This window comes from Olea europaea, unplaced genomic scaffold, assembly GCF_002742605.1.
Source record: "Olea europaea var. sylvestris unplaced genomic scaffold, O_europaea_v1 scaffold2524, whole genome shotgun sequence".
Taxonomy (NCBI): Eukaryota; Viridiplantae; Streptophyta; class Magnoliopsida; order Lamiales; family Oleaceae; genus Olea; species Olea europaea.
In genome coordinates this window covers 10,686-38,082 of record NW_019243496.1, presented here as the reverse complement: position 1 = coordinate 38,082, position 27,397 = coordinate 10,686, and the positions used below count along the sequence as shown (strand labels likewise).

The window sequence follows — 27,397 nt, the reverse complement described above, 5'->3', positions numbered from 1 at the left end:
TGAGATCAGCTACTTACTTCACAAGTAAGAAATGCCATACGTGATGGTCTATCCGTAATAATGATATCTGTATCTCATTATTACTTATGACCACGGACGATTTAAGATTCAATCATATGTAATTTGTATCTCACAATCACAACTCTTTGTGATTAACAAATTACAAAAATTTGAATCTACGGACTCTATTATTTATTTAATTGTCTATTAATTAAATAAATTAATTAAATAATAGATCTGCCATTAAATTGCATTAATTATATTTCAAAAGTATTTATGTCTAAGGTTGATTGGACTTAGGGCATAATACTTACAAGATCATCGATCGAGAAAAAGATCGTTTGCCTTCCAAAAGATATAGAGTGCAAGAAAGATAGTAGAGGAGGATTTGGCTATATGAAGTAAAAACTTACCTTTAAGTGTGGAATAACCTTGTATATGTTCAGAAAAATGAGTGATTTGCGTGTAGATAAATTATCAATTAACATAATCAATTAAATAATATAAACATAATTCAATATATATATATATATATATATTCAATAATAAGAAAAGAGTTAGAATGTAAGTCTTGAGAGTCATCGAAGATGCTGTCCTATAAATCGAGTTGCCTCCTCTTCGTATGAGTTCTTTCGACAATACACGGTTTCAAAATAAAATCTATGTGACTCACAGTCGACCTTCCCTTTATAAGCACGATCATAGGTAGATAAAGAATGTGTCTTTCATCGAGTTGATAAAATAGTATGAATATAGTATAAAATTGTACAAAGAATAATACTTCAAGTTATTGTATTTTAGTTTTCAAATTGTGTTTTTCATCTCAATAAAATAATTCCCCTTTATAGGGATAAATAAATTTAACCCCCACACTAATAAGAATTAAGTCATTTAACATGTATGTTACACTATAATATTATTGATTTAATTTTGTATTAAATAAATATTAAAATAGAAACAACAAATTTATATGTATTAATTTGAAAATTTAAAATTTAAAATATTTATTTTCCAACAGTATATTTATAGAGAAGGGAATGGATCTAGATGGACCATCGAGTTAACAGGCCGAGACCAAGCTAACATGAATTACTTAATTTAATTGACCCAATCCAATTAATCAATAGATTTCGAGTCGTTCAACGTGGGACCCTTTTGCCATTTGTACGCCATGTAATTAATCTGGATAATAGCTACTATCTTTTGCATATCTGAGGCATTTCAGTAGTGTTTGATAACCTCCAATTTCATGAAAAATGGAAATTCATTTCCACCTTTTGTCAAAAATGAGTGTTTGATAGGTAAAATTTTTTAGGGAATTCATTTTCCATGATTCTTGCCACCTAAGCCATTTTCCTATTTTTTCTTGAATTGGAATTCTAATTCCGGTTTACTATAGCGGTTTTTTTTTCCAAATTTTTCCAACTTTTTTTTTCGTGCAATGGAAATAAATTCTAAGAATAATTGTAAAAAAATATTTTCCTTTAATTGACAATTTTCATGGAAAACAAAACTAAACGAACACACAAAAGATAGATGATTTTCTTGATTTTTTTTTGGGTTGGCAGTGGAAACAAATTGCATCCCTAATACCAGTAAAATCTGTCCCTTAAATTAATAATTTTCATATAAAACAAAGCTAAACGAACACCAAAAATACTTTTGTTTCAACATTTTTCACTTGAAAAGTTATACCAATCAAACACAATAATTTACAATTCCTAAGAAAATAATTTCTAGGCAATTCAATTCTCTAAAATTAGTTTTCAATTCCATTTTTACAATCAAACGAACCCTAAAAGTACTAGAGGAAAGAACGATTGTACACTCTTGAATTTTAAAAGTTAGGGATTTAGAAGTTCATAGTTGAAAGTTGGTAACTACTTTGCAATACGCATCAAAGGTTGGGGGTCAAAGTGGTTTTTTTCCTAGGGTTTTTCTGCATCTCTTAACGTATAAAGTCTAAAAAGACGATTTCTTCCCCTCAACGGCTGCTTCTCTCATCTCCTTGCCTGCATTTCCGGTACTCTCTCGTTTCTTCTTTAGCTTCATCATCAGTTTGAATATCTAAGTATCTATGCACATCTACGATCATCTCTGTTCTCTATTTTTTTTTTTTTTATCGCTGTAATTTCTCATTGTTGATTTGATACAGAATTGTGAAACTAACGACTTTGACGTGCACTGATAGAGTACAAGTTATGTTTGGGAGATGTCTGTTTTGATGAAGATTTGTTCAGTATTTTGTATACTAAGTTTATTTGGTTAATTAACTATGGCAAAGAGTATTCACCATATTTAATTCGAGTTAAATGCAAAAAGTTCCGCTATAAAGTACATTGTGGATAAGTTATATTTTTATTTGTAGTTGGGTGTTTGATTCGATAGTTTAATTAAATCTCAGACTGGTTCACTGATCCAAAAAAGTTTTAAGTGAAAAATTGTAAACTAAAGAAAATGCTTAATTTTTTGCTGTTTTAGTGGGTGGATTACTGATGGGCACAATTGATTCATTGCTCTTCTGTTTGAATATTTTAGTGGGTTTTTTGTGGATTCAGGTGCTTTCAGCTTTGTGATTCCCTTGAGTGCTAGGACAAATTAGCCAAGATGCAGAACGAGGAAGGACAAAACATGGATCTCTACATCCCCAGGAAGTGGTAGGCATATTTCTTATACGGATACATTTTTGCCCTTTACAACTCGAGTTCTGAAGATGCACTTCATTGACTTGTTAGAACTAGATATTTAACCGATTTAATTACTTTTGTGGTGCAGCTCTGCCACAAACAGGTTGATCACTTCTAAGGATCATGCATCTGTCCAGATCAACGTTGGGCACTTGGATGAAACTGGCCGATACACTGGCCAGTTCTCCACCTTTGCTCTCTGTGGATTTGTTCGTGCCCAGGTAATAATCTGCCCATTTCTTTCCACTTTGGAATTGCGATGCTTTAAATTTCTGTTATAGTTATCGATGAGAAGTTTTACTTATTTGATTGCATAATTCTTTTAGTGTTACTGTATATAGTACAAAATGCTATTTTTATAAATAAGTAAATAAAAAGAGTGATTGTTGGACTCCCAGACAACTCAGAAAGATATATTCTTTCCAAAACTACAACTTGAATGTGTTAATAATATGCACAGGCAATATGTCAACCAAATAAATAAAGAAAATTTCCAAAGGACGGAAAGTGAGAAACAAACCAGACTTATAGTGGTGCGATTGAAACTGAATCTACATCCACTCCAAGAAATTTTATGGCTCATATTTTCGCTCAACAGTATCAACCCTGTTTGGGCAATTCTCTTTAATTTGAGTTGGCTGGAATTCCTGCAACAGCAGGAAACTAGCTATGTAACAAGACGCCAACAACTCTATTTACGAAAAGAATAAATTTCAGGATATTAACATAACTGTTGAATATCATATATTGCTAGGATTGCTTACTTTACAATGTAAGCTCTACTATAATATCTACTCAAAAGGCAAATTTGAGTTTTGTAGAACAGCTTTTGTAGGCTGCAGTCTCGTCTTTTTTGTTCTTGTTTCTTTTTTTTTTTAATTATGATTTATCATATATATTTTCATTGTAAAGCAAGAAATTCAAGAAATTCTTGTTATCTGTGATGTTCACCTGTAATTGTTTGAATGTCTTTGGAATTTGATTGTTTTATAAAAGATAAGGTTGCAATTGTGGTTGGAAATATGCTATTGCTGATTTGCTATTGAGTGCAAATACTAAAACCACTGCAAATGCATTGTATTATCCTATTTTCCTGTACTCTTTCTTTTTTAAACTATTTCTTTATTTATTAATATGATAATGTGGATACACAATATTAATTGTCTTGTAACATCTGTAATTAGAATCAATCTTTGTAAAACAAAAATAATTTAGTCTATCCCCTCTAGATTAAAGCCTTCATTTTTCCCCTCTAGATTAAATCCTTCATTTTGATACTAAAATAATGATGTTAGAGACTTAGAGGTATTAAATGGTCTGGGCCTGTCATGCCTTACATAAGGGAAGAGTTCATAAATCAGGTGTTAACTATGCCCAATTCAAAATTCAAGTTACAAGTTTCTTTAGTGCAAAAATCAGGTTTTAGCTAATTAATTAAAAATATTTATTAAATAATGATAATAAAGCCACTGTTATACTATTCATGGTCACATATTCACAATTATAGGTCACAGATTTTATTTATCAGTCACATTTCATCAAATTAATTGGTCACAGATTTTTTCGAGGTCACAGATCACAATTTTGATAAGTCACAGATTATGTCGATGTTACATATCAAAAAATTATAGGTCACAAATCCAAAAAATTATAGTCACAGGTCACATATTTTCAAATTTAATAATCACATATTACTTTTTTTAGTCACAGATGATCGAATTTTAAAGTCACGGGTCAAATAGTTAGTCACCACCAACTCCACTGTCACTTGCAACCACCCTCACGCCGTCGTCATCACCACCGCCAACACCAGCACCAACATCAACTTAATCGACACAACCAGATCCACCGTCGCCACCAAACATACCAAAAAAACCACCACCAAAACACGACGATCGACTGCACCACATCCCACCCACAGTGCACCACCATCACTAGCAAACACTACCAACCACAAAATCACTACCACACAAAAACACCATAACCACAGCTTCATCGCAGCATCCACACCCAAAAAAAGTGCCACTCATATAAGGGCCGAGATTCTCTTCCAACACCACGGCACCCACAGCACACACACCCGGAACTTCGCCAACACCACCGCATCCAACCGCACCACCCATCTCACATTATCGATCTCCAGCACCACCACACAAATCAGCACACATACTATAGATTTCGATAGCTGCAGCAAATCAGGCACCAACGCTCAGATCGCTCGTAGCGGCACCGAAGCTGTGACTAACTCGTAGCAGCACCGACGCTCGCCACAGCGAGGTAAGTGGCGCTCAAATTCCGACAGCTGCAGCAAATCAGGATCAGGGAAGCGGCGCTCAGATTGCTCACAAATCAGGCGAGAGGCTCTCAGATTTCACTTACGTCGCCGGCTGCGAAGTTGGCGCACTGCAGCAACTATGCCGCTGCTCGATTCTTAGGTGTCTTCGGCGGTGGGCACTCTTATTGGCGATGGCAGAGGGAAGGGTAGAGAGAGAGAGATGTGTTTAGAGAGAGAGAATAAAATTAGGGTTGAAATTGAATTAGGGATAATATTTATTATATTCATACCTGATTTTTGAATAATGAAATTTGGTCCCTTATTTTTGAATTCTAATCTTTAAACACCTGGAATTATGTAATTTCCACCTTACATAATGTGCTAGCACAAATAGTATTCTAGTTTGGCCTTCGGTGTAAGGTGGGTTTAAGTGTTTATGGTTGTGGTCAGTGAAGGCCACTTCCCTGTTATTAGAAAATTACGAAAAGACCAAAACGTTCAGAGAAGCTCTTGGGCGTTGACACCCCTAGTTGTTTTCCTCCTCCTGCCTTTGCATTTTTCTAGTAGACGAGAAAAAGAAAGCTATGCAGTTGAGAAGTACAAGATTTGTCAATTTGAGGACCCAACAAATCAAATATTTAAAGGGATTTTTGTTATATTTTCTTTGAATGCCAAAAATTACATCATCTCTTTTATGTTGTTATGCCTGTGATTTAGGATCTTACAGTTTTGGAATTGGGAAAATCCATTTTGCAGGGAGATGCAGACAGTGCACTTGATAGGCTCTGGCAGACAAAGAAAGTTATAGTTCGACAACAGTGATCTCAAGCCATTCAGAGCCCTTTTACTGTTTCTTTTAGGATTATGCATAATACTTCATTTATGTGACCTCTTGCGAAGCTTGAGTAATTTTACCAGATTACATGCTTTTAATAAAATCTTGATTAATTGTTCCACACATTTCTGCTTGATTTATTAACACTTTTTTTATTTTTTTTTGGAAATGATATTTATTAATATTATGAGAAAAACGCTGCGAATATTTTAATTTGATTAAGTAACCGAACAAATAAAGTAGCAAGACTTCTTTAGCCACATATATTTGGCAAAGAAGATTGAATAATAGTACGTTCAATACTATGCATGCTTTTCGAGGAGTTCACGGGCTATTTTTCCACCGGCTCCCTCAGGAAAGAATCCACCGGGAACGTGCTCATCACCGGTATCATACACAATTCTGAGAATTTCCGGTGGAGTCCTCCCATAGGAGAGGGAGTTATAATCGGCAGATAATAAGTTGCTTATGGTCCGATTCTCCGCCCCGAGCTGTGGTGGGACGATCACGCCTTCGTCTTTGACTCCACACATTGCCAATCGGTTTCGCAACTCGGACAGTCGGATTGTGAACTCAGCTACTGTGTGTTTGTATGGGAACACAACCTCCTTGGATCGCTCATATAGATATCCTCTAATATATGCATCCTGTCCAGATTCTACCCCCAGTAGTCCTGCCAAAAGCTGAAAGCAAATAACAATTGCTGTCAATTACGTGCACTTACAAGTAAAAATAAGTAAATTTCACCAATTATGAGATAAGTAAATTAGTTTCGATAGTAATTTTTACGTTAACGTCAAAAGAAGCAATTTTCTTTTTCTTTGACACACAATATTGACAATAATAAAACGTTTGGTGCAATTGAGTATTCTTTACCAAACATGTCATAGAAGTGTACTATGTAAGTCGAATAATACAACACTCGACAAAATTAAGAAAAAAAGACGTGATTAAATTTGTGAGTTGTGACTCACTCGTATTGTAATGTAATATTGATGTTGGGATTTGTCATTTGTGTTTCACATACCCAAGTCCTAAAGAAAAAGATATGTGATAAAAATTGTTAGTTATGTTATGAAGACGTGACTTATTCAATTTATAATGCAGTCGTCGTTGTTCGAATTTTGATTCGCGTATTAGAAAAAGGACGCGTGATAAAATATATTAGTTTATGTAGCAAGAAAGTTGCTTACTCGCTTCGTAACGCAGCCGTTGATGTTGGGATTTGTGCCCACGTAGCCAAGTAATCCCACATATGGTATTACATAAGAAGCCATCATGAAGCTGAGGCTGTCACGATAAGGGTTAAAAGGGGGCCTAAGTTCATATCCAAATGCTTCATTGAACAATTTTGCAAAGTTCTTGGGACTAAGATCCATTAGAGGCCTTGGGAATCCACCTACCGTTGATTTAATGGCCCTGCAAAACAAAAATAAAAATCAAACGTTTTCTTTTTCAAATCTATTTATCATCAAATTATGAAAAGAAAAGAAAGGAATGGAGTTATCAAGTTCACCATTGCAACCTAAAGATTCAATTTGATTGTCTCACTACATAATAGACCTTAACTAGAAACTAAAGATTAATGAGAAGAAGTGATAGAATTCAGTAGTTACTCGTTAAAAATTGACTTTGAAAATATATAATATGGGAATTTCGAGCACAATATAACTAAAAATATATCAGACAACAAATTTAAATATAGAGCATAAATGGATCGATTTGAGGTGATTTTAGGTCAACTTCCTAAGTTTGTAATTATCATTATTAATATACTCGATTTTAGGACATTACATCAAACCTTAGACATTACATCAAACCTTACTGGGTATTTATTGCATCGTTTTGAAGCAAATGGAAAAATGAAAATAGAAAAAATGGACCTGAGGTGGCCAACTTCTTCAAAGCCAAATTCAGTGATAATATTCTCTGTAAGAAAATCAAGATTTGCCTTTTGAGCCCCAATTGGGGGAGGGCCTCCCATTACTAAATATGGTGCAACCTCATCAAGGCCATAACCAAGGGCTGCAAACAGAAAAAAGTCTGCTTCCAAATGCTCCAAATTCAGGGCAAACTGTATCATGTCTATATCTTCTTTGTATATTGGAATTGCATGCTCCGAACAATCCGGCGGAGGGCAAACTGGACTGGATATAGTAATGTACAAGTTGGTATACACCAAGAAAATGAACATAAAGATGGAGGTGGAGGCAACCATTTTCATGTTGCAGAATGGGAAGAGACACAAATATTAAAGGGAACTTCGGTTGATATTATGCATATATAAGCAAGATATTATAAGTATTTATACATGCATATATGGCTAACAATCCCCCCCCCGCGAAGTGTTTCAACACGAAAGTAAGTAAGAGAACCCAAGGAAGAAAAAGGACAAAATCACAAGAATGCAAATTAGAAGCAATGAAATAAGAAAAGGGTAATATTTTATACGTGTTTTAGACATTTTAGTGCATTTGAAAATAAGATGCAAACCAATTTATTTAAAAACTAAGTGGTTAGAAAAACAATTTTTTTTCCTTATTTAACTTTTTTTAATGTGTCACCTCCCGTGCATGTTTTCATCAAAGTGTCAAATATATGCATAATTTTCATAAATAGATTATGGCAATTCTTGAAATTAAAATCTTAATATGCTTTGATCATATTAAATCACATCAATTAAAAGTTAGAGACTCTTCAAAGCCACCTAGACGATGGCTTAGGGCCTAAAATTAGGATAGGAGTACAATGCAAATCCTATTTAGATTCTATGATGAAATTTCGTAGGATGGAGCCAAGAAAAAAAGAAGAGATATTAACTATCTTCTTGAAAAATTTATTTTACGTACTTCTTTGAATCAGTTTTTTTATAATATTAATATAAAATTATTTCTCTGTTTAAAGATGGATTTATGACTTTTTTTTTTAATCTTTTAAAAACATGCTTTATAACAATATTTATTTGGAAGGTTGTGAATGTGAAAAATAGATTTATGAAGTTCTATCACTGAGTTTCAATGTGTATAAGAAGATACGAGAAAAATTATATAAACATACAAAGCATTCATTTATTGAAAGTAAAATTTAAAAAAAAAAAAAAAAAAAAAAAAAAAAAAAAAGTAATAAAATAAATTAAATTAAATTAAATTTGGTTTTTAAGGGGCACTTAAGGTTTAGGAAGGAAAGTGATAGATTTAGGGAGTGCTGATTCCAAGCTTGAAGTTGAAGATGAAAACTCTAAACTAGAATTAGATGCTTATTTAGCACAAGTTAATTGTCGAGGCAACTCGTACTATGATGACATGTTTGATAATACAGACTACTAAATATAAAAGAAAAAAGAAATTCATTTTTTGTTCATCACGTACTTTAATCTATGTTGTACACAAACATATCCTAAATTTCTATGAAAATTCCTATAAGATGCTCGAGGAGGCAATTACCAACCATTGCCTCCAATGAAAGAAGCTTTTTAAAGTTAAAGTTGATTATGTCTGATCTTTAATCAACCATATTACAAAAGAGATTGAATGGATTAACTGTGATTTATATCGAAAATAATATGTTGAAAAACTTGATTTTAATGGTTTGATGATTACTAATTTTGCATCTCAAAATATTAGAAAGCTAAATATTTTGCTAGCATAATGCTCGGATTGTGAGAGATAATTTATTTTGCTACTCTATCTTTTGAATTGTATAAAATCTAAATCTAAATATGCTATTTATTTAAATATTTAGATAACATATATTTAAAAATCTCGAATTTCTCAAATTCGGCCTAAAATGTTTCAAAGATGAAAAGACATCAAGTAAGACCTGAATTAAAAAATTCACTTTGTTTTAAGGAAAAATAAAAGAATATGGCCAATAGTTTTATGCATTATTACAACTGTTTCTTTGAAATTATCTATTCATATGTCTCATTAGTTGTTTTACTGTCATTTTTTGTAACGAAATTAGGTTTTAGCATTTTATTTTGTAAGTTATACCTAATATGAATTGCTATTGCCAGTTTAATTCATGAATCGTACTATGTTTGATGAAGATGCTTATATGAATAATGAATAAAACTCTATATTTTAATGTCGTAAGTTGTTATATGTGCAGGTAAACCACTCTTTCTATGGCCTTTCTATTGTTTCTAGAACAGGTCTCTTACTATGATTGCGCCGTTACAAATTATTTCAAGTGTGGGATCAAGGTCAAGTGGCCAATTTAGAAAATATAAGTCATGAGTTATGGGTACTAAAAAAAATAGAATGACATTTAGAAAAAAGATTAAAAAATTGTTACTATTTTATAAAATCTCTCGAGTACCAAACTCAAATATCGTACAGAAAAATTTCACCTCAAGTTTACCATAACTCCAATATATCACAATAAAAAATTCCTTTAGATGCTATACAAGAAAAAAATCATAAAATTGATAATGAATATTTGCTACATTAGCTCGACCTGATTTCCTTTCGACAGGCGCGGATCCAGCACTCGGCAAACACTCGCGGCCGCACTTGTTGGATCTGCGGGAGACTTTTTTTTTTTTTGGCTGTAGATTAAAGTTATACATTATATTACTAGTAATACATTTATTTTCAATCATTTCTTGTATCTCAGTTGGTTGGGGCTCACATGTACATGGTTGATTTTGAATCCTTACTACGTAATTTTTTTGTGCAATATTCTTTTTCTACAATTTTCACCAAAATTCAATAAGGACGTGGATCAAAGGATTTCAAACCGGTGACCTGTTAAAAGAATTTTTATAAATGCAACCACTGTGGTACATTTTAGATTGTGCTATTAGATTTACCAAAACTACATTTGTTAGGTTTTAACTATAAAAATTCTAATCCGAACTCTTCCTTTGAGGTATACAAAATTTGGTAATAATGTTATTTGATGAATCCTTTTTTTTTTTAACAGAATTATATATACTCAATTTAAACAAAATAATTGTTATATTTAAATTTTAGGCCTTGTTCGATTCTTATTTTATTCAAAATACATTTTTTTCTTTCTTTTCATACACGCATTCTTTAATAAAATAATATTACATGTTGACTCCGAAAATTGGACCTTTTACGTGGCCAATCTAGAACTACTTCACGTATTCCTCCCTGCGCACAATCAACGCATGGTCAGACGCACACGGCCGGGACTAGTGGGGGTGACGGCGGCCGTATACACTCCGACGGTCAAGTAAGGTTCAGGTGGTCGGAACAGTACCCAAGAGTTGTGCAAAATAATAAAGGGGAGGAGAAAATATATATGCTTACTATGGAGTGCTATATAGCAAGATTTTCATACTCTTAGGTATATATAGGCGGGATGAACCGTTGGATGTGGAGCACGTGTATACATCTGACAGTATGAGGTGTCTGCTCATAGACGTCAATCAGCCGCGTCTGTAGAGTAGGCGAGTAATTGCTTCTCCCGATTTGAGTTGACATAAAGTTGATAAGTCACATCAACTAGCCTCATGGAGATGTCAAATCAATTTAAACCTTAGGGGCAGAAAGGATCTTGGCAAAGATCTCCTTCTGAAATTGGCGGCGGATCTTCTGACAGAGGTCCTCGGAGTGCACTTTGCCTCGGCCTCAGGGGCGAGGGCGCTTCAGTCAATTCAGCAGGATCGCCTATGTCTCGCAGTGTGATAGCAGGTCGTTTACATTGGGGGGATCACTTCTGAACCACTTCGGGTGGGTGTCTAATAGATCAGAGCTTGTGGTGGTGGACATTTCGAGGTGGTTCAGATAGGGGCGTAACACTGGTCCCCCAAGTCCACGTATGAATATTTATATTATGGGTGGACTTGCCTTCCCGACCGGATGTGTATGCCTCGGTACGTGGACTGTGACTTGTGGGAGTTTGTGGGCCGATCTTCTGCATTCGCCGAAGCGATGATCTTAGGCAGATGCTCTAAAGCTTCGCTACTACGTAAGGAAAACAATTACTCATGTGAGACTGAAGTGCTGCAAGAATGGATGATGCATAGGAAGAAGGTCAACGCACCGACCGAGGCGATGACCTACAGTGGACTCGCCTCAGGTGCGTCTAAACTTTGTAAAGTTGAGTGAGGAGCCCATCTATCACCGGTGCGCTGACCCACAGGAGACGACGCGTTGTGAGATAGCTAAAACTTTGTAAAGCTTAGGAGGGAACGCAGCGATCGAGGCGATGACCCACAGGGGACTCTGTGTCAGGTGCGTCTAAGCTTTGTAAAGTTGAGTGAGGAGCCCATCTGCCACCGGTGTGCTGACCCACAGGGGACGACGTGTTGGGAGATAGCTAAAACTTTGTAAAGCTTAGGAAAGAATGCAGCGATCGAGGCAATGACCCATAGGGGACTCCGCGTTAAGTGCGTCTAAGCTTTGTAAAGTTGAGTGAGGAGCCCATCTGCCACCGTTGCGCTGACCCACAGGGGATGACGGGTTAGGAGATAATTAAAACTTTGTAAAGCTTAAGAGGGAATGCAGCGACCGAGGTGATGACTCATAGGGGACTCCGCGTCAGGTGCGTCTAAGCTTTGTAAAGTTGAGTGAGGAGCCCATCTGCCACCAGTGCGCTGACCCACAGGGGACGACGCGTTGGGAGATGACTAAAACTTTGTAAAGTTTAGGAGGGAACGCAGCGACCGAAGCGATGACCCACAGGTGATTCCGCGTCAGGTGCGTCTAAGCTTTGTAAAGTTGAGTGAGGAGATCGACCCGAGGTGGGCATTTGACGTTAAATGATTTGACAGCTGTTGCGTATTTCCAAGGTCACAGTTGGGTGCCATGCCCATTCCCCTAAAAGGATGCTGCGGCTACTTATTGTCAACGGCTGGTGGTGACCGAGGTCACGCGTTTTATGCGAGCGTGAGCGTCACAGCAAGATCTTAGGCGTAGATCAAATCTGGCGTTTCATTTCAACGCCCTAGATTGATGATGCGACGGACGGCCTAGATTGATTGCATTTGAATTCAACGGTAGAGATCAGTTGGAGCGTTCTATAAAAGGCGGACTTTGAGTGTCTTTGAAGCTTTTCATCCTTGTGCAAATAGAAAATTTACTTTGCTCTCAAATCATTCACGATTTTTGACGTTTTTCGAGCGTTTCCGACGAGAAATATCAATTTTCGACGACCTTACTCCATTTCCTGACCATTTCCGGCTGGGGAAACCTCTGAATTCAGAAGTTTCAGTAACTTTTGGGACATTTACTTTCTGAAAAATGGCTTTTGAGGGAAGTTTTGGTTCGGGGAGGGGGCTAGAATTAGTGAGGATGGACGAGCCCACTGTGGCGACCTCCGATATAGCCGAGGCGATACTTGGGGGGGAGAACATGTGGAAGAGGCCGGATAGCCCGGTTGATACTTCTGTGCACTGGGGGGCGTCGGATTACCCCTCCAAACTAAAGGAGGCCGACCTAGAGAGACTTAGGGTAGAATATAGGATTCCAGATAGCATAAATTTGATCCTCCCCGAGCCTGAAGAGAGGGCTTGCTATCCTAGGCCGGGGTGCATGGCCATAAGTGAGGTGATCCTTAGAGCCGGCCTTAGGCTTCCAATTCACCATTTCTTTAGGATGGTACTTAGGTCCTATGGATTAGCTCCGACCCAACTCAATTCGAACTCGTGGAGCCAAATGGTGGGCTCCTGGATGTTGTGGAAAAAGGCATCACTTGGGGTTGAGATGTGATATGTGTGTTTTTACACACTTATTTGGTTCATAAACATGACTTAAATATGGATAAAATGGTTGAATTGTGACTTAATCCAGTTAAATTTATGCATTGTAGATAATTCAATGGAAATTGTGGAATTCAGGAGAAAAGAGCCGAAGAAGGACCAAAACGCAACAATTTGATAGTTCGAGGACCAAAGGTGCAAATATTGAAAAGTTGAGCTAAATGCAAAACGAGAGGGAAGACATGCCAAGTATGAGCTCAATGACAAAGCAAAGCAAATGGAAGAAGAAAATATTGAAGAAGGACTGAAATGAAGACAATTGAAAGTTGGAGGACTAAAGCGCAAATACTCAAAAGATATGCCGAATGAGGGGCATGAGAATCGATGGTATCGCCTCTTGAATTCTCGGTATAGGTGTATGCGACCGCATAGTAGAAAGGCATGCGGCCGCATGGTTCCGCCAGACAGCTTTCAGTATTTTAATCATAACTTTCTTTCCCGATATCCAATTGAGGTGATTCAAGTTGCATTGGATAGCTAACTAAAAGGGAATTACTTCTATGCGACCGCATAGTGTAACCTTCTATGCGGTCGCATAGAAGGCTTCAGGGACTCAATGAACCCAAACAATTTGAACTATGCGACCGCATAGATTCCTTCTATGCGGTCGCATAGAAGGATTTTTAAATTTCAGGGGCAGTTTTTCGTTTTGGTTGAAACTCCTTTCCTACTTAATTTGGACGCGATATAAATACCTAAATTCATCATATGAAGAAGAAGAACGACCAGGGAGAAGAGAGAGACCAAAATTGGAGGCAAGAAACTTGATTTTGGATTCAATTTCACGCGGGCTCGAGACGGATTGAAGATTATACACATGGATTGAAGAAATTCCATACGGGTGTATTCTTATTACCTTTTAATTTCGTTTTTTTATTCCTTGATTTTGTAATGATGATTATAGGCTAGGGTTTTTGTTCATTAGGAATTTGATGAACCTTTTGATGATTTAAATTTCCGTTATTTCATAAATTCAACATTAGTTTCGATTGGACAAATGTTTGATTTATATGATTTGAATGTTTCCATAATTATTTGGCCAATTATTATGTGATTGTAGATGATTTATTCTTTGCATTCGAAAGAAGGGAAATAAATTCGATAGAATATAAATCGACATAGGGTCCGATAGGGGATGGAAACTTACCTCTATGCTTTATGCAATTCATGAAAATATTCATAAAAAGTCATGCATTCTTATACATTGCATCATCCATAGAAATATAGGCTGGTGGTGTGTAAGAGTAGATTCAATATATATCGAGAGAGTGTATTGGATAATTTAGGAACATTGAATTGGCATTTTGTTCATCGATTCGTTGAATTTGTGAAATTAGGGTTTTTAATAGTCAATTGGGGATTCAAGTTCTTAATGATTTCATTTCAATTCATTTCAATACAATAATTCTAAAATTGCATATTTACATTTCAGTTGCGTATTTATTTCATTAGATTAGTGAAATTTTGAAATTAGGGTTTCCAATTTTGAAATTAGGGTTTTCTTTGCAATTAGGGTTTCGAATTGGGGATTTCTCCCAAAATTAGGGTTTTCACATTTAAACCAAATTTTCATTCAATTAGATTCGGTTAAGGTCACATTAGTTTAATTAGAGCTAATTTAATCCTCGTGGGAACGATACTTGGACTCATAGTCCACTTTACTACTTGTTAACGAACCGTACACTTGCGGTGGGTTTTAAAATCGAGAAGAAATAATTTTGCGAACAAGATGCCTTTCTCCGTCTTTCAGACCCTTTATATCCCTAAAGTAACAGTCGGGAGGGATAAGACCCGGGTTGGTATTACCTTACTTCATGGGGTTCCCATACTCCATTCATGCTCGATCTGTCGAGCTCTATCAAAGAGTGAAAGAGCTCGTGGTGCTGGGCCGCAGGACGATGGGACACGATGGAAGGGGACCCCCTGACACCTCTTACGATCCCCACGAAGTACTCGACATTAGTGAGTATCGCAGTTGTGTTTCTTCATATTTCTCTTCGGTTCGGATCGTGACTAACATTCGTATTTCTCTTGAAGGTACTCTTCCTCAATGCGAACTGTCTTCTGAGGACACCATTTGCATCATCTATCAGCTGCCTCAAAAGAAGAGGTCATACCATCGACTGATCAGAAAAAATCTACACTTCATTACACACGACCTGATGGCATCTCAAGGTAATTGTCCCGAAGCCTTTACCCTTCCATATTTCTGAACTCTTTACACTTGTACTAATTCATTGTTTGTTCCTTGCAGACAACTTCAACAAGAAGATGCCCGTGCGCCCCGACTTTAAGACCATCCAAAGGATGATGGTAGAGACACGGGCGCTGAATACCTCCTCCTCCACCTACAAGAGCAAATGGAGGACCTGGTGGATGCTATAAAAGGCTCCAGCCTCCGACGAAGGAGGAGGAGGAGGAGCCAGAGGACCCTGAGGCCGACCTGTTGCGAAAGGGCAAAAAGAGTGACACCCCTTCAAAACGCCCAACTGTGGCGAGGCCACCCTCCATTATGAAGCAGACAACAATCCCAACTGGGGTGGTGATTACGCCCAAAGAATAATGCGGTTATTGTAGTATAGCTTTGGGGTGTTGTATCCACAGGGAGATGGAAAAATTCTCAAAAGATCAAATAAAAAGGTGATTCAAGTTGCATTGGATAGCTAACTAAAAGGGAAACAATTTTTATTCAGAAGTCATCTCCCAATTCGATCATCTTCCATGTCAAAAATGGGTCCCAACATGAGACTAAAAATTGGTGTGTTGGTTTTCGATTGGAAATTGATGTATTGATCAAACTTTGATGTTATTTCATCCCTTTGACTTCGTTCCTCATCCACTTGACCTCTAATACTTTCGAATCTTCATCATAATCTTGGACACAAGTTTGGATCATTTGCACTTTAGTCCTCGAACTTTCGTTCTCTTCTACTTTGGTCATTTTTCACTTGTTTCTTCCGAATTTCATCTTTTTCACCAAAATGCAACCTAAACCAAAATATAAGAGTAATGAGTACATTTTGGCATAATATAATCACATGAATGCAATAGTTAAGAGGGGAAAATATGGTATTTTACACTCTTATTAGGTGGCCATTCCGGAGAAGAGGCCTGCACTAGCAGAGGTTGCTACTGCCCCGGCCACTTCGACACTTGCTGCCGTGCCTATTGCCTAAGTGTCGGGGTAGCAGAGGAGAAAGAGGGCCCGTCCCTCTAAGGAGGTCGACTTCTTGGGCATCAACCCGGAGGAGCCGGTGAAAGAAGTGTTGGGGGCCTTTCTTCCAGAAACGGCTATAGTGGCGGTAGTCCACAATAAATACTGGATCGAAGAGTGGAGGGACCACACCGCTTTCTGCACAGCCGAAGACCTAGTGATGGCCAACAGTGCCTACGTGGCCCGGGCTCTTAGCACCAGCATTCAACTCCAGGGCTTGGTGAAGGAGCTGAACGCTAAGAGAGAGGACCTCGCCAAGCGCCTCGAGGAGGCAATGCAGTACGGGGATGCTATGAGAGAGGCCCGGGCCAAGGCCACTAAGGAGGAGAAGGGACGGAAGGAGACCGAGGCCCAGCTAACTGTCGCTAGAGCAGAAGTGGAGCGACTGAAGAAGGAGCTATACAAGGTGGAGTGCCAGGTGGATACCATGACTCGGCGAGTGGATCACTCTAACGAGCACTACCGGCTCGCTACGAAGGCTCTGGAGGCCTCAAACAAAGAAGAGGCGGAGCTGAGGCAAAATGTCGAGGCTCAATTTGAGGAGATTGCCTCCTTGAAGGAGGAGTTGAAGTCGGCAAGGGAGGTGGCGGTTCAGAATTTCATTGACCACTTCGAAGAACACCCCCTGTACGATGACTTCGCCAATTTTTGGGCCTCCTGGAGTGCCCAAGGCTTGCTGGGTTGGCTGAAAGAGATCCACCCCACTTTGGACATCTCCTCTTTGATGGCAGAGTTCGGGGGACCAACTGGAGCCCGGCCTAATAGGCTTGCTGAAGAAGCTCCGGAGGCCCCGGCGGTGGTTGAGGCAGAAGCGGTCTGAGAAGACCCTCCAGTAGAATAGGGCCAACTTTTTTAATGACTTCGGCCTTTTTGTATTTCAAATTCAAGTAAATGAAATGTAATTTTTTGTTAAGTATTGGTGCTTCTGCTATCTTATTGTATTGATTTGTTTATCCTCGTATGAACATTTAAGACTAAGCGTCTCTTAACAATAACCAGTTAATAACAGAAGATCGGATCACTCAAGTAATATGAAGCGGACCACTTAAGTAAACATGAAGTGCCTCTTAACGTTAATCAGTTAACAATTTGAGATTGGATCACTTAAGTAAATATATTGAAAGATTGAGGAAACAATTTACTAACCGATGTGGCACAGAATCGAAGTTTCATTACTTTGACAAATTACACCACACTTTACCTAGGCAATTTCAGTACTTAGTAAGTTAGGGATTTTACAATTGAGATCAGATCAGAACACCCATTTATTAGACAATATTGAGATCGGATCGGAACAAACGCTCATCATTGATAGTACTTTCTCAAGTGTTCGATGTTCCATTGATGAGGCAGTACTTTTCCTGCCATGTCTTCAATTTCGAAAGTGCCAGGTCAGGATTCTCTGCGGATGTGGTAAGGGCCCTCCCAGTTAGGTCCAAATACTCTGGACCCTATTGGTTTTGAAGATTGGAAGACCCTTCTGAGGACGAGGTTCCCCAAACGAAGAGTTCTGTTTCTGACCTTGGAATTATAATAGCGGGTCATCTTTCAATGATACTTTGCCAAGTTCACTTGGGAAGCATCCCTTCTTTCTTCAAGGAGGTGGAGTTCGCTTATTCGAGCCTCGTCGTTTTTGATCTCATTGAAGTATATCCGACGGTGTGATGGGATCCCGACCTCGACCGGGCTCACGACCTCGGCTCCGTAGGTCATCGAGAATGGTGTTTTCCCTATTACAGTTCGGCTAGATGTTCTGATGGCCCAGAGGACGTGGGAGAGTTCGTCCACCCAAGCCCCTTTTGAGGTGTCAAGCTTCATTTTCAGGGTTTGCTTGATAGTCTTGTTCACTGCCTCAACTTGTTCGTTTGCTTGAGGGTGATGAGGCGTTGAGAAGTCCTTCTTTATGCCTAGCTCGTCGAATAATTCTCGCATCTTCCTATTGTCAAACTATCTCCCATTGTTGGACGCTAAGGAGTGGGAAATGCTGAACCTACAAATGATGTTCTTCCAGATGAATTTAGTAGTGTTCGCCTTGGTGATCGTGGCAAGGGGTTCAGTCTCGACCCACTTAGTGAAGTAGTCAATGGAGACAATGGTGAAAGTTGCACTTCCTCTTCCTTTTGGGAGTGGACCAATGAAGTCATTGCCCCACTTGCCAAATGGCCAAGGGCTGGTTACTACGAAGAGGCTCTGAGAAGGCTGCCTTTGAATATTTTAAAAGTGCTGGTACTTGTCACATTTTTGGAGAAACTGGTAAGCGTCCCTTTTCAGGGTCGGCCAGAAGTAGCCTTGACGGAGAACCTTGTGTGCCAGAGCCGTTCCTCCGGAGTGATTTTCGCAGATTCCCTCATGGATTTCCCTGAGTATGTATGTGGCCTCTTTGCCTCCCACGCATCGGAGAAGTGGCGAGGCGAAGCCTCTCTTGTAAAGGTTATCTTCTTGCATGACGAAGTGTGCAGCCTTTCTTCTTAACTTTCGAGCCTCGCTTTTAGAAGCAGACAGTGATTGATCCTTCAGATAGGCGATGATAAGCTGCATCCATAATGGGATGCCTTCTATCCACAGTACCTCTTCACCTCCGGAAGTGGAGGGCTTTAATAAGTGCTCAATAGGGACAACCTTTAGGAGCTCTGAATCCTTGCTGCTGGCCAGTTTTGAAAGGGCGTCTGCATGTGTATTTTTTAGGCGGGGGACTTGAGTCAGTTCGAACCTTTCAAAATGAGGAACTAGGTCTAGAACTAACTTCAAGTATGCAACCATGCTATTGTCCTTGGCCGCGATGGTCTCATTGACTTGATTCACTATAAGTTGAGAATCACTGCTCGCCAGGAGCCTTCTGACCTACATCTCCTGCCAAAAGGGCCTCGTATTCAGTAGCACTGCTCGAGGCTTTGAAACCGAACCTTACTACACAATTTAGCTTGTGGCCTTCCGGACTTTCCAAGATGATCCCTGCCCCAGAGCCAGTCTCTCCTGAGGACCCATCTACGAATAGTTTCCATATGGGGGGCTCAGCTGGTTCCATTGTCGCCTCCATTTCTGGGGCTTTGGTAAACTTAACCATAAAATCTGCAAGGGCCTGGCCCTTGATGGCGTGTCGAGATCGGAACAATAGATCGAACTCACCGAATTTGATTATCCATTTTAGCAAGCGTCCTGATACGTCTGTTTTCTGCATCACCTACTTCAATGGGAAGTTGGTGAGATCTTCGATTGAGTGGGCTTGGAAGTATGACCTCAATTTTCTTGAGGCTATGATAAGGGCGAGTGCCAGTTTCTTCATGTCTGGGTAGCGTGTTTCAACTAGGAGAAGCGCTCAGCTGGCGCTCACTTTCTTCTCTGACTAGGACGATGTTGACCACTATGTCCGAAACTGCTAAGTATAGCAGTAGTGACTCATCTGGTTGAGGTTTTGATAGGAGGGGTGCCTCTCCGAGGTGCTTTTTCAGCACCTGGAAGGCTTCCTCACATTCAGAAGTCCATTGGAACTTCTTTCCTTGTTTAAGCACATTGAAGAAAGGAAAACTTTTATTTGTAGCTCTGGAGATGAAGGGACTAAGTGCGGCTATCCGACCATTGAGGTTTTGGACCTCCTTTGGCTTCTGAGGTGACCTTATCTCTAGCAAGGCAGGCCATTATTTTCACTGGATTTGCTTCAATCCCCCTTTGATTGACAATATATCCCAAGAACTGACCCGAAGCCACTCCAAAGGTGCATTTGAGGGCATTCAACTTCATCTCATATTTTCTAAGTATTTGAAAAGTTTGGTCGAGGTGACTTACGTGTTCGGCTGCCTGGAGGCTTTTGACTAACATGTCGTCCACGTAGACCTCTATGGTTTTTTCAATGCGTTCTGCAAACATCATGTTAACCAACCTCTGATATGTAGCTCCGACATTCTTCAATCCGAAGGGCATGACTTTGTAGCAGTACAGACCTCTGTCCGTAATAAACGACGTAGCTTCCTCATCAGGTCGGAACATGGATATCTGGTTGTACCCTGAGTATACATCCATGAAGCTCAACAGTTCGTGTCCAGCAGTGGAATCCACAAGTTGGTCTATCCTTGGAAGTGGGAAGCTGTCTTTAGGGCATTCCTTATTCAAGTTTGTGAAGTCTACGCACAACCTCCACTTTCCGCTGGGATTTTTCAGCAGGATCGGGTTGGATATCCACTTCGGGTAGATGGCCTCCCTTATGAAACCACTGCGGCTAAGTTTGTTTACTTCATCTTTCAGTGCCTCGTACCTCTCCGGATTGAGGGCACGTCTCTTCTGTCGATGGGAGGCACAAGAGGGGTTGATATTAAGATGGTGGCAACTGATCCTTGGATCTATTCCCACCATGTCTTCATGCTTCCAAGCGAAGACATCCAAGTTCTCTTTCAAGAAGCTTATCATCTCTTCTTTTGCTTCTGGGGACAATGCCTTCCCTATACGCAAGACCTGACTGGGGTCTTCTGGGTTGGCGGAGAAAGTTTTCAATTCTTCCATTGGGGTTGCATTTGGTTCAGAGTCAATTATTCGGGGATCTAACTCATCAAGATGGTGCCCTTGTTCAGGGGCCTTTTCCATGTCGACTTCTTCCTCTTGTTCAGAGGTATGCTCTTGTTCAGGGGCGTTGAGCATTTCCACGTTTGTACTGGCTTCACTGGGAGCCTCAGTTAGGATTACATTAACAGTTCGGGGCTCCAACTTTCACAGCGAGTTTAAGTAGCATGCCCTAGAGCCCATCTGATCACCTCGGACCGTTGCAATCCCATATTCAGTTGGGAATTTCATACATAAGTAGTGGATGGATATGACGGCCTAAAGATCTTTCAAAGCGAGTCTGCCCAATACTCCATGATAGGCCGATCTGTGGTCTACCACTAAGAATTTCATGAAGTGTAAGGTCACTAGGGGTGCCGAACCCATCTGGACGGGCGAAGTGATCCGTCCTCGTGGGACGATGTTGTCCCAGTAAATCCGAATAGCGGGTCGGTCATGGGGATCAACCCATGTTCAATCTGCATTTTGTCAAAGGTGGAGCCGAACAATATGTTCACCGAACTCCCATTGTCGACGAGCATGCGTTTGAGCCCCTTTTTGGCTACTACGGCTCTCACAACCAGTGCGTCGCAATGGGGATGGTGAACTCGCGCATCTTCCTGGGAGAAGGTAATTTGGGCCATCCTGTTGGCCTCTTGTGACTTGTTGACAATGTAAGTGATCATTGGTGGGTCTTTTACTTCCCTTGTACAATTCCTTTGGGTATTCCTGGTGTTGCCACCGATGTGGGGTCCTCCAATGATGGTGTCGACTTTCCTGATGATTTGGCCCCCAGAAAATGGGGCCTGATCTCTTTGGCTGGACTCTCCTTGGTCACTTGATTCTCTTCTCCGGGGTGACAACTCTCTGTGCCTTCGATCTCCTCTGTTCGGGGAGACAGATCTGTGAGGATATTTATTCCTCCTAGAGGGGTGTGGGTCGGTCCGGTCTGGGCGTCGAGGAGTGTCTTTGCATTTGTTGGTGTCATGCCTATAGAGTTGATGGAAAGTGCAAAACCTTGCCCCTTCCAAGGGCCTGTTTGATCGCTTCTTCTTCTTCTTTTTCTTGCTAGCATTTCTTCCAGATGGCCTTGCTTCGCCAGGAGCATTTTCATATGCCAATACCGGCACTGCATTTAGTGTAGCGGAAGCCAGTGCCTGTCCGGAAGTGGGAGCTATTGTGTGTCCTGCTTGAGTCCATTGCTGAGTAACAAAGTGTGCTGCGGGTCCTCGACCTACTTGCCTCTGAGGTGGAGGGAGTCCTTGCGCGGCATGGTTTCGGTGATCAATCATTTCTTCACTCACGATTTCAACTATCATCATTTCCACGAGTTCGTCATAGGTGGAAGGATTCTTGCTGCACACATCCCTCCAGAACAAAGTGTTCATGTTGAGGTCGCCTTTCAGGGCTGAAAGGGATTCTCTGTCGGTGACCTATTTGTAATATGTGATTTCGTCTGTAAACCTGGCGAGATAGCTTTTCAGCATCTCTCCAGGGGCCTGCCTTATGTCTTGCAGGCGTTGCACTGGGACCTCTTCATCTCTTCGCGAGAGGTACTGATTCAAGAATGCCTTCTTTAGATCTGGCTAACTTCTAAGGCTTAGGGGAGGAAGCCTGTTGTACCACACTTCGGCGGCTCCGCCTAGTGTTAAATGGAAGGCTCTGCATTTCAAAGCAGACGAGGCTCCCTTGAGACTCATTTGTGTCATATACTTGGTGAGTGCTTCTCCGAGTCCCCCTTTCCTTCATACTTGGGGATCTTAGGGGGCATAAAATTTGTTGGCATTGGGAAGTTTCGGATCTCCCTTGAGAAAGGGAGGTTATCATCATCATCGTCAATCTCATAAGACCGACAGGGCCCATCTGACCCTTCATCATCTTGAATATTCTGGGGAGGTCGAGGTACTTCTTCTCGACTCTCCCAATCGACTAAGTTCCTCATGTCCCTCCTATTTCTAGGAGGAGAAGCCTGTTCTTGTTCCTGATCTGGCCGAACTGATCTTCTCACTAGGCGGACATTATTGCTAGGATCCTCCCCTATCCGGTCGAAGACGCTCACCGACCTCTGTTCCGCATATTCTTGAGGGAAATTGTCCCCCAAATGTTGTTCTGATGGCTGGTTCCCTTGCACATAAGATGTGGCTTCGGCGCCCACTTCTCTTTCGAGGGGGCGTTCTCTGTGCTGACTGGTGTGGCCTCGGGAACGAGATACTGGGACTTTTTGCACTGGGTAAGATCCTTGGGGCATTTGACAGCCCTGGTGACCTCGGGCTTGCATGAGAAGTTCATGCATCGCCATATTCTGAGCTGCGATGTCTCTCATACCCGCAGCTATTTGAGTCATTCCTTCAGTGAGCATGCCTATTCTTTTACCTCGGCGACGCCTGTGATGGGGTCTTTGGTGAGTAACATTGTTATGGAGCACCTTCTCTTCAGAGGCCTCTCTCATGGGGTTGTCGTCTTCATGGCTATAACTCATCCTATCTCATTTTTCAAGGGTGGTGAGAACTTGGATTATAACTCAACTGTGTTCTTTTTCAAGAACGTGCCATTTTCAGGGTTAGTCGCTAGTTTTTTGGTGATTTCTTCGGTGGAGAATGCAGAACTTTGAACGGGAAGTGTTTCCCACAGACGGCACCAATCTGTTGACCTAAAAAATTGGACCTTTTACTTGGCCAACCGAGAGCTACTCCATGTATTCCTTCCTGTGCACAATCAATGCACGGTTAGACACACACGATCGGGACCAGCAGGGGCGACGGCGGTCGTATACACTTCGACGATCAAGTTAGGTTCAGGTGGTCGGAACTGTACCCAGGGGTTGTGCAAAATAATAAGGGGGAAGAGAAATATATATGCTTGCTATGGAGTGCTATATAGAAAGAGTTTCATTACCTTTGCCTCTTGCCAACCTTGGGTATTTATAGGTGGGCTGAACCATTGGATGTGGGGCACGTGTATACATCTGACGGTATGAGGTGTCTGCTCATAGGCGTCAATCAGCCGCGTCTGTAGAGTGGGCGGGTAATTGCTTCTTCTGATTTGAGTTGACATAAAGTTGATAAATCACATCAACTAACCTCATGGAGATATCAAATCAATTTAAACCTTAGGGGTAGAAAGGATCTTGGCAAAGATCTCCTTCTGAAATTGGCGGCGGATCTTCTGACAAAGGCCCCCAGAGTGCACTTCGCCTCGGCCTCAGGGGCGAGGCGCTTCGGTCAGTTCAGCAGGATCGCCTATGTCTCGTAGTGTGATAGCAGGTCATTGACATTGGGGAGATCACTTCGAAACCACTTCGGGTGGGTGTCTAGCAGATCGGAGTGTGTGGTGGTGGATATTCTGAGGTAGTTTAGATAGGGGCATAACATTACACACAAATTCAAAACTTTCATTTATTTTTTGTCACACTTTCTCCATCAAATCATTATTGCAAAATGCATTTTTTGCAAAAAAATGGTATCAAACGAACTCTTAATATTTTATTACGGCTCATGGTAGATGATTAACGGCCACCCGTGCTGACTCAAACTCTTAAATTCACCCCTGCTTTCGAGGCTCGGGAGTTTCAAGGTATGGGTAAAAGGATACTTTGCAAACTATCCTTTCTCTTTGTTACCAAAAGATAATATTTTGATCACTCTCATTTCTTTCTTGTTTACAATTGATGGCATCATTTCAGTCTCGTAAAAAGAGTGCCTCAGCGTCGTCTAAGCACGACGCCTCGCTTTAGCAGTAAGCGCCAAATTCAGTTGATCACTTAATGCTTTATTAATTTTTTTTTATTTCTTTAAAAGCCTTTTATTTGGTTTAGTTTTAGGTTTTTCTTTTGAAAATTGTATAATTGACTAATTGTAAAAACTATTAGTTATTAAATAATTTTTAGAATGCTTAAAAACTTAAAATAATATTACAAATAAAAAAAAAACTTTTTTATACCTAGGTTCGTAAGCTTGAAGCTTAAGCCTAGTCACGCTTTACGCTTTTGAAAACATTACTTAATTATTATTTCTTTATAATTACAAAATTAAATTTCTATTTATACAAATACTTGAAATATTTCATTGAAGGGATAACATCAAAATTACCCTATTTTAGACTAAAAAGCTTATAAATACCCTAACTGATTTTATTTATTTATTTGTTTATTTAAAATACCCTTTCATAATGTTAGACGGAAAAGAAGGAAGAAAGTTAGGCTTCGATGTGTTCGATCAACAGGAGTCGTCCTCATCATGGCAGCACAATTACTTGTGGGATGATGATGGTGAGATCTCGATGGTGGTGTATGTGATGATGGCGAAGGTATTAGATTGTAATAGAGATATTTGTGTGGTATCAATTGGTTGTGGTTGCGAAGGTGGTTGGTGGTCATGTTATTGGAGTTGGTGGTGTTAGAATTTGAAAGATAAACCATACTTGAAGTACATGGATACACACACAGAGTGGGATCTATCGCAGTTTTTTTTATTACATGTGGGGCCCGCCTATTACGATGAGGGATCTGGTACGCCCCTATGAAATTAATCTCTGTACTCAGGGATTAATTCTTGAAAGATTGAGGAGGGAATTATATTAATTTCTTGTATTTTGGGTTTCAATGGATAAATTATTATTTTTCAAAAAGTTTATAAATAGAAAATAGAGCTACTTTTTAATAGATGTTATTTGAATATAGGGTAAAATTTTTAAAATTAAAAAAAAAAAGTTTTTTTTTTTTTGTTTTTTTGTTTTTTTGGTAAAAGGAGATCTGTGGTGTAATTAAACCTTCATCAAAGTGTATTTGGGCTGTCCACCACATTTAGTTGGGTGGACCAACCTGAAGCCCAAGTATATTATCAAAGAAAAAATAAATAAATATCCACCACCACCATCGGGGTAGGACTACCATCCTCCACCTCTTGGGAATTGATTCCGCCGTTGGAGGGTGGTGTGAGAGGATGAGGTGGTGGCGAGCTGGAAAAGGCCTTGTTCTTGGTTGGGCCGTAGTAGTTAAAAATGTAGATGTTAACTTCGTTAAAAATTTTGAAGGATAAAGAAATCTTTCTGATGACGTAACGAGCAACTGAAAATGTGATAATTGAATAAATTTTGTATATATATAATAGTTATATCAACATCTAAAATTATTTCTGTAAATATTTCATATCAAGTGTAACAATTCGAAACCTTTTATGCTAAACCATGAAAGGATAGACTACTTATCACACTCCTATACTTACTTTAGCATACCAAATATCTTGTAATTGCATCATTCTTGGAACTTGAAGTGATCGTTAATATTGACATGTGATTGTCTCACGTCTGGTTCGCCATTTCTACATCTTATAATTTTTAATAAGATGTTTTCAAGAGTGGTGTTGATAATGCATCTAGAAATGGAATACATAGTAAATATTTGATATTCTGATGTGTTGATAATTCATTATTATTTAGTAGGGACTTCCATGATGCATGTTTAGTGTAGTTGTTATATTCTCTACTTACAAGGTGGGGCACACCAACTTGTTCCATTAACTTGGAAGATTCAAGATTACATTCAAATAACAACCCGTGAAAGGTTTCAAAATAGAATAATAAAAAAAAAAAAAAAAAAAAAAACAACCCGTGAAAGGTTTCAAAATAGAATTCGGTTATATATTGTGAATGCATTGTCAAGATTTCCATATTCAGGACGTACAAAATATTTTTCACGTCGCATTTCTATCATTTTCTTGTGTAGTTAGTCTAACTTTTATAGCCGATACAGTCTTAACGCGGACTTCTACTCCAAAGCACAGCCTTCAAAGGCACAAGTAGGAACCTTGTACCCAGGGGTGGAACTTCATATATGGCTGCAGCCTGGAGTGAAATATGGTCTAGAAAGCTTTATAGAAGGGAACAATTCACGAATACCCATTTAAAAAGTTTACTTATTTTCATACTTAGAATCCAATCTTCTGTATTTTCCCAAATTCACAAATCGAAGAATAACAAAAATTAAAGAAAAAGGAATTATAGAAGTAGAAAGAGTGCAAATCTCAAACTTCTAAGTGGAATAATTTTGCTTCCATCTCTGGTGCAGGCAAGATTCATGCATGGTGGTGATGTTTGGTTGGAGGTGGGACTTTGTATACTAATTTGG

At 39.5% G+C, this 27,397-nt stretch overlaps 2 protein-coding genes across 2 annotated transcripts; one reads left to right on the top strand and one right to left on the bottom strand.

Moving 5' to 3' along the window:
- Positions 1-1,924: 1,924 nt before the first annotated feature.
- LOC111382572 (40S ribosomal protein S21-2-like) lies at positions 1,925-5,918 on the top strand. The gene is made up of 4 exons (XM_023006590.1): positions 1,925-2,023; positions 2,559-2,657; positions 2,776-2,908; positions 5,719-5,918. The coding sequence occupies exons 2-4, from the start codon at positions 2,608-2,610 to the stop codon at positions 5,782-5,784; spliced, it is 249 nt and encodes an 82-aa protein (XP_022862358.1). The 5' UTR covers positions 1,925-2,023; positions 2,559-2,607; the 3' UTR covers positions 5,785-5,918.
- A 66-nt stretch (positions 5,919-5,984) lies between these two features.
- Positions 5,985-8,133, bottom strand: LOC111382571 (desiccation-related protein PCC13-62-like). Its single transcript, XM_023006589.1, has 3 exons — positions 7,681-8,133; positions 6,991-7,216; positions 5,985-6,480 (listed from the first exon to the last, which is right to left on the bottom strand). The coding sequence occupies exons 1-3, from the start codon at positions 8,019-8,021 to the stop codon at positions 6,100-6,102; spliced, it is 948 nt and encodes a 315-aa protein (XP_022862357.1). The 5' UTR covers positions 8,022-8,133; the 3' UTR covers positions 5,985-6,099.
- Between the last annotated feature and the right edge of the window lie 19,264 nt (positions 8,134-27,397).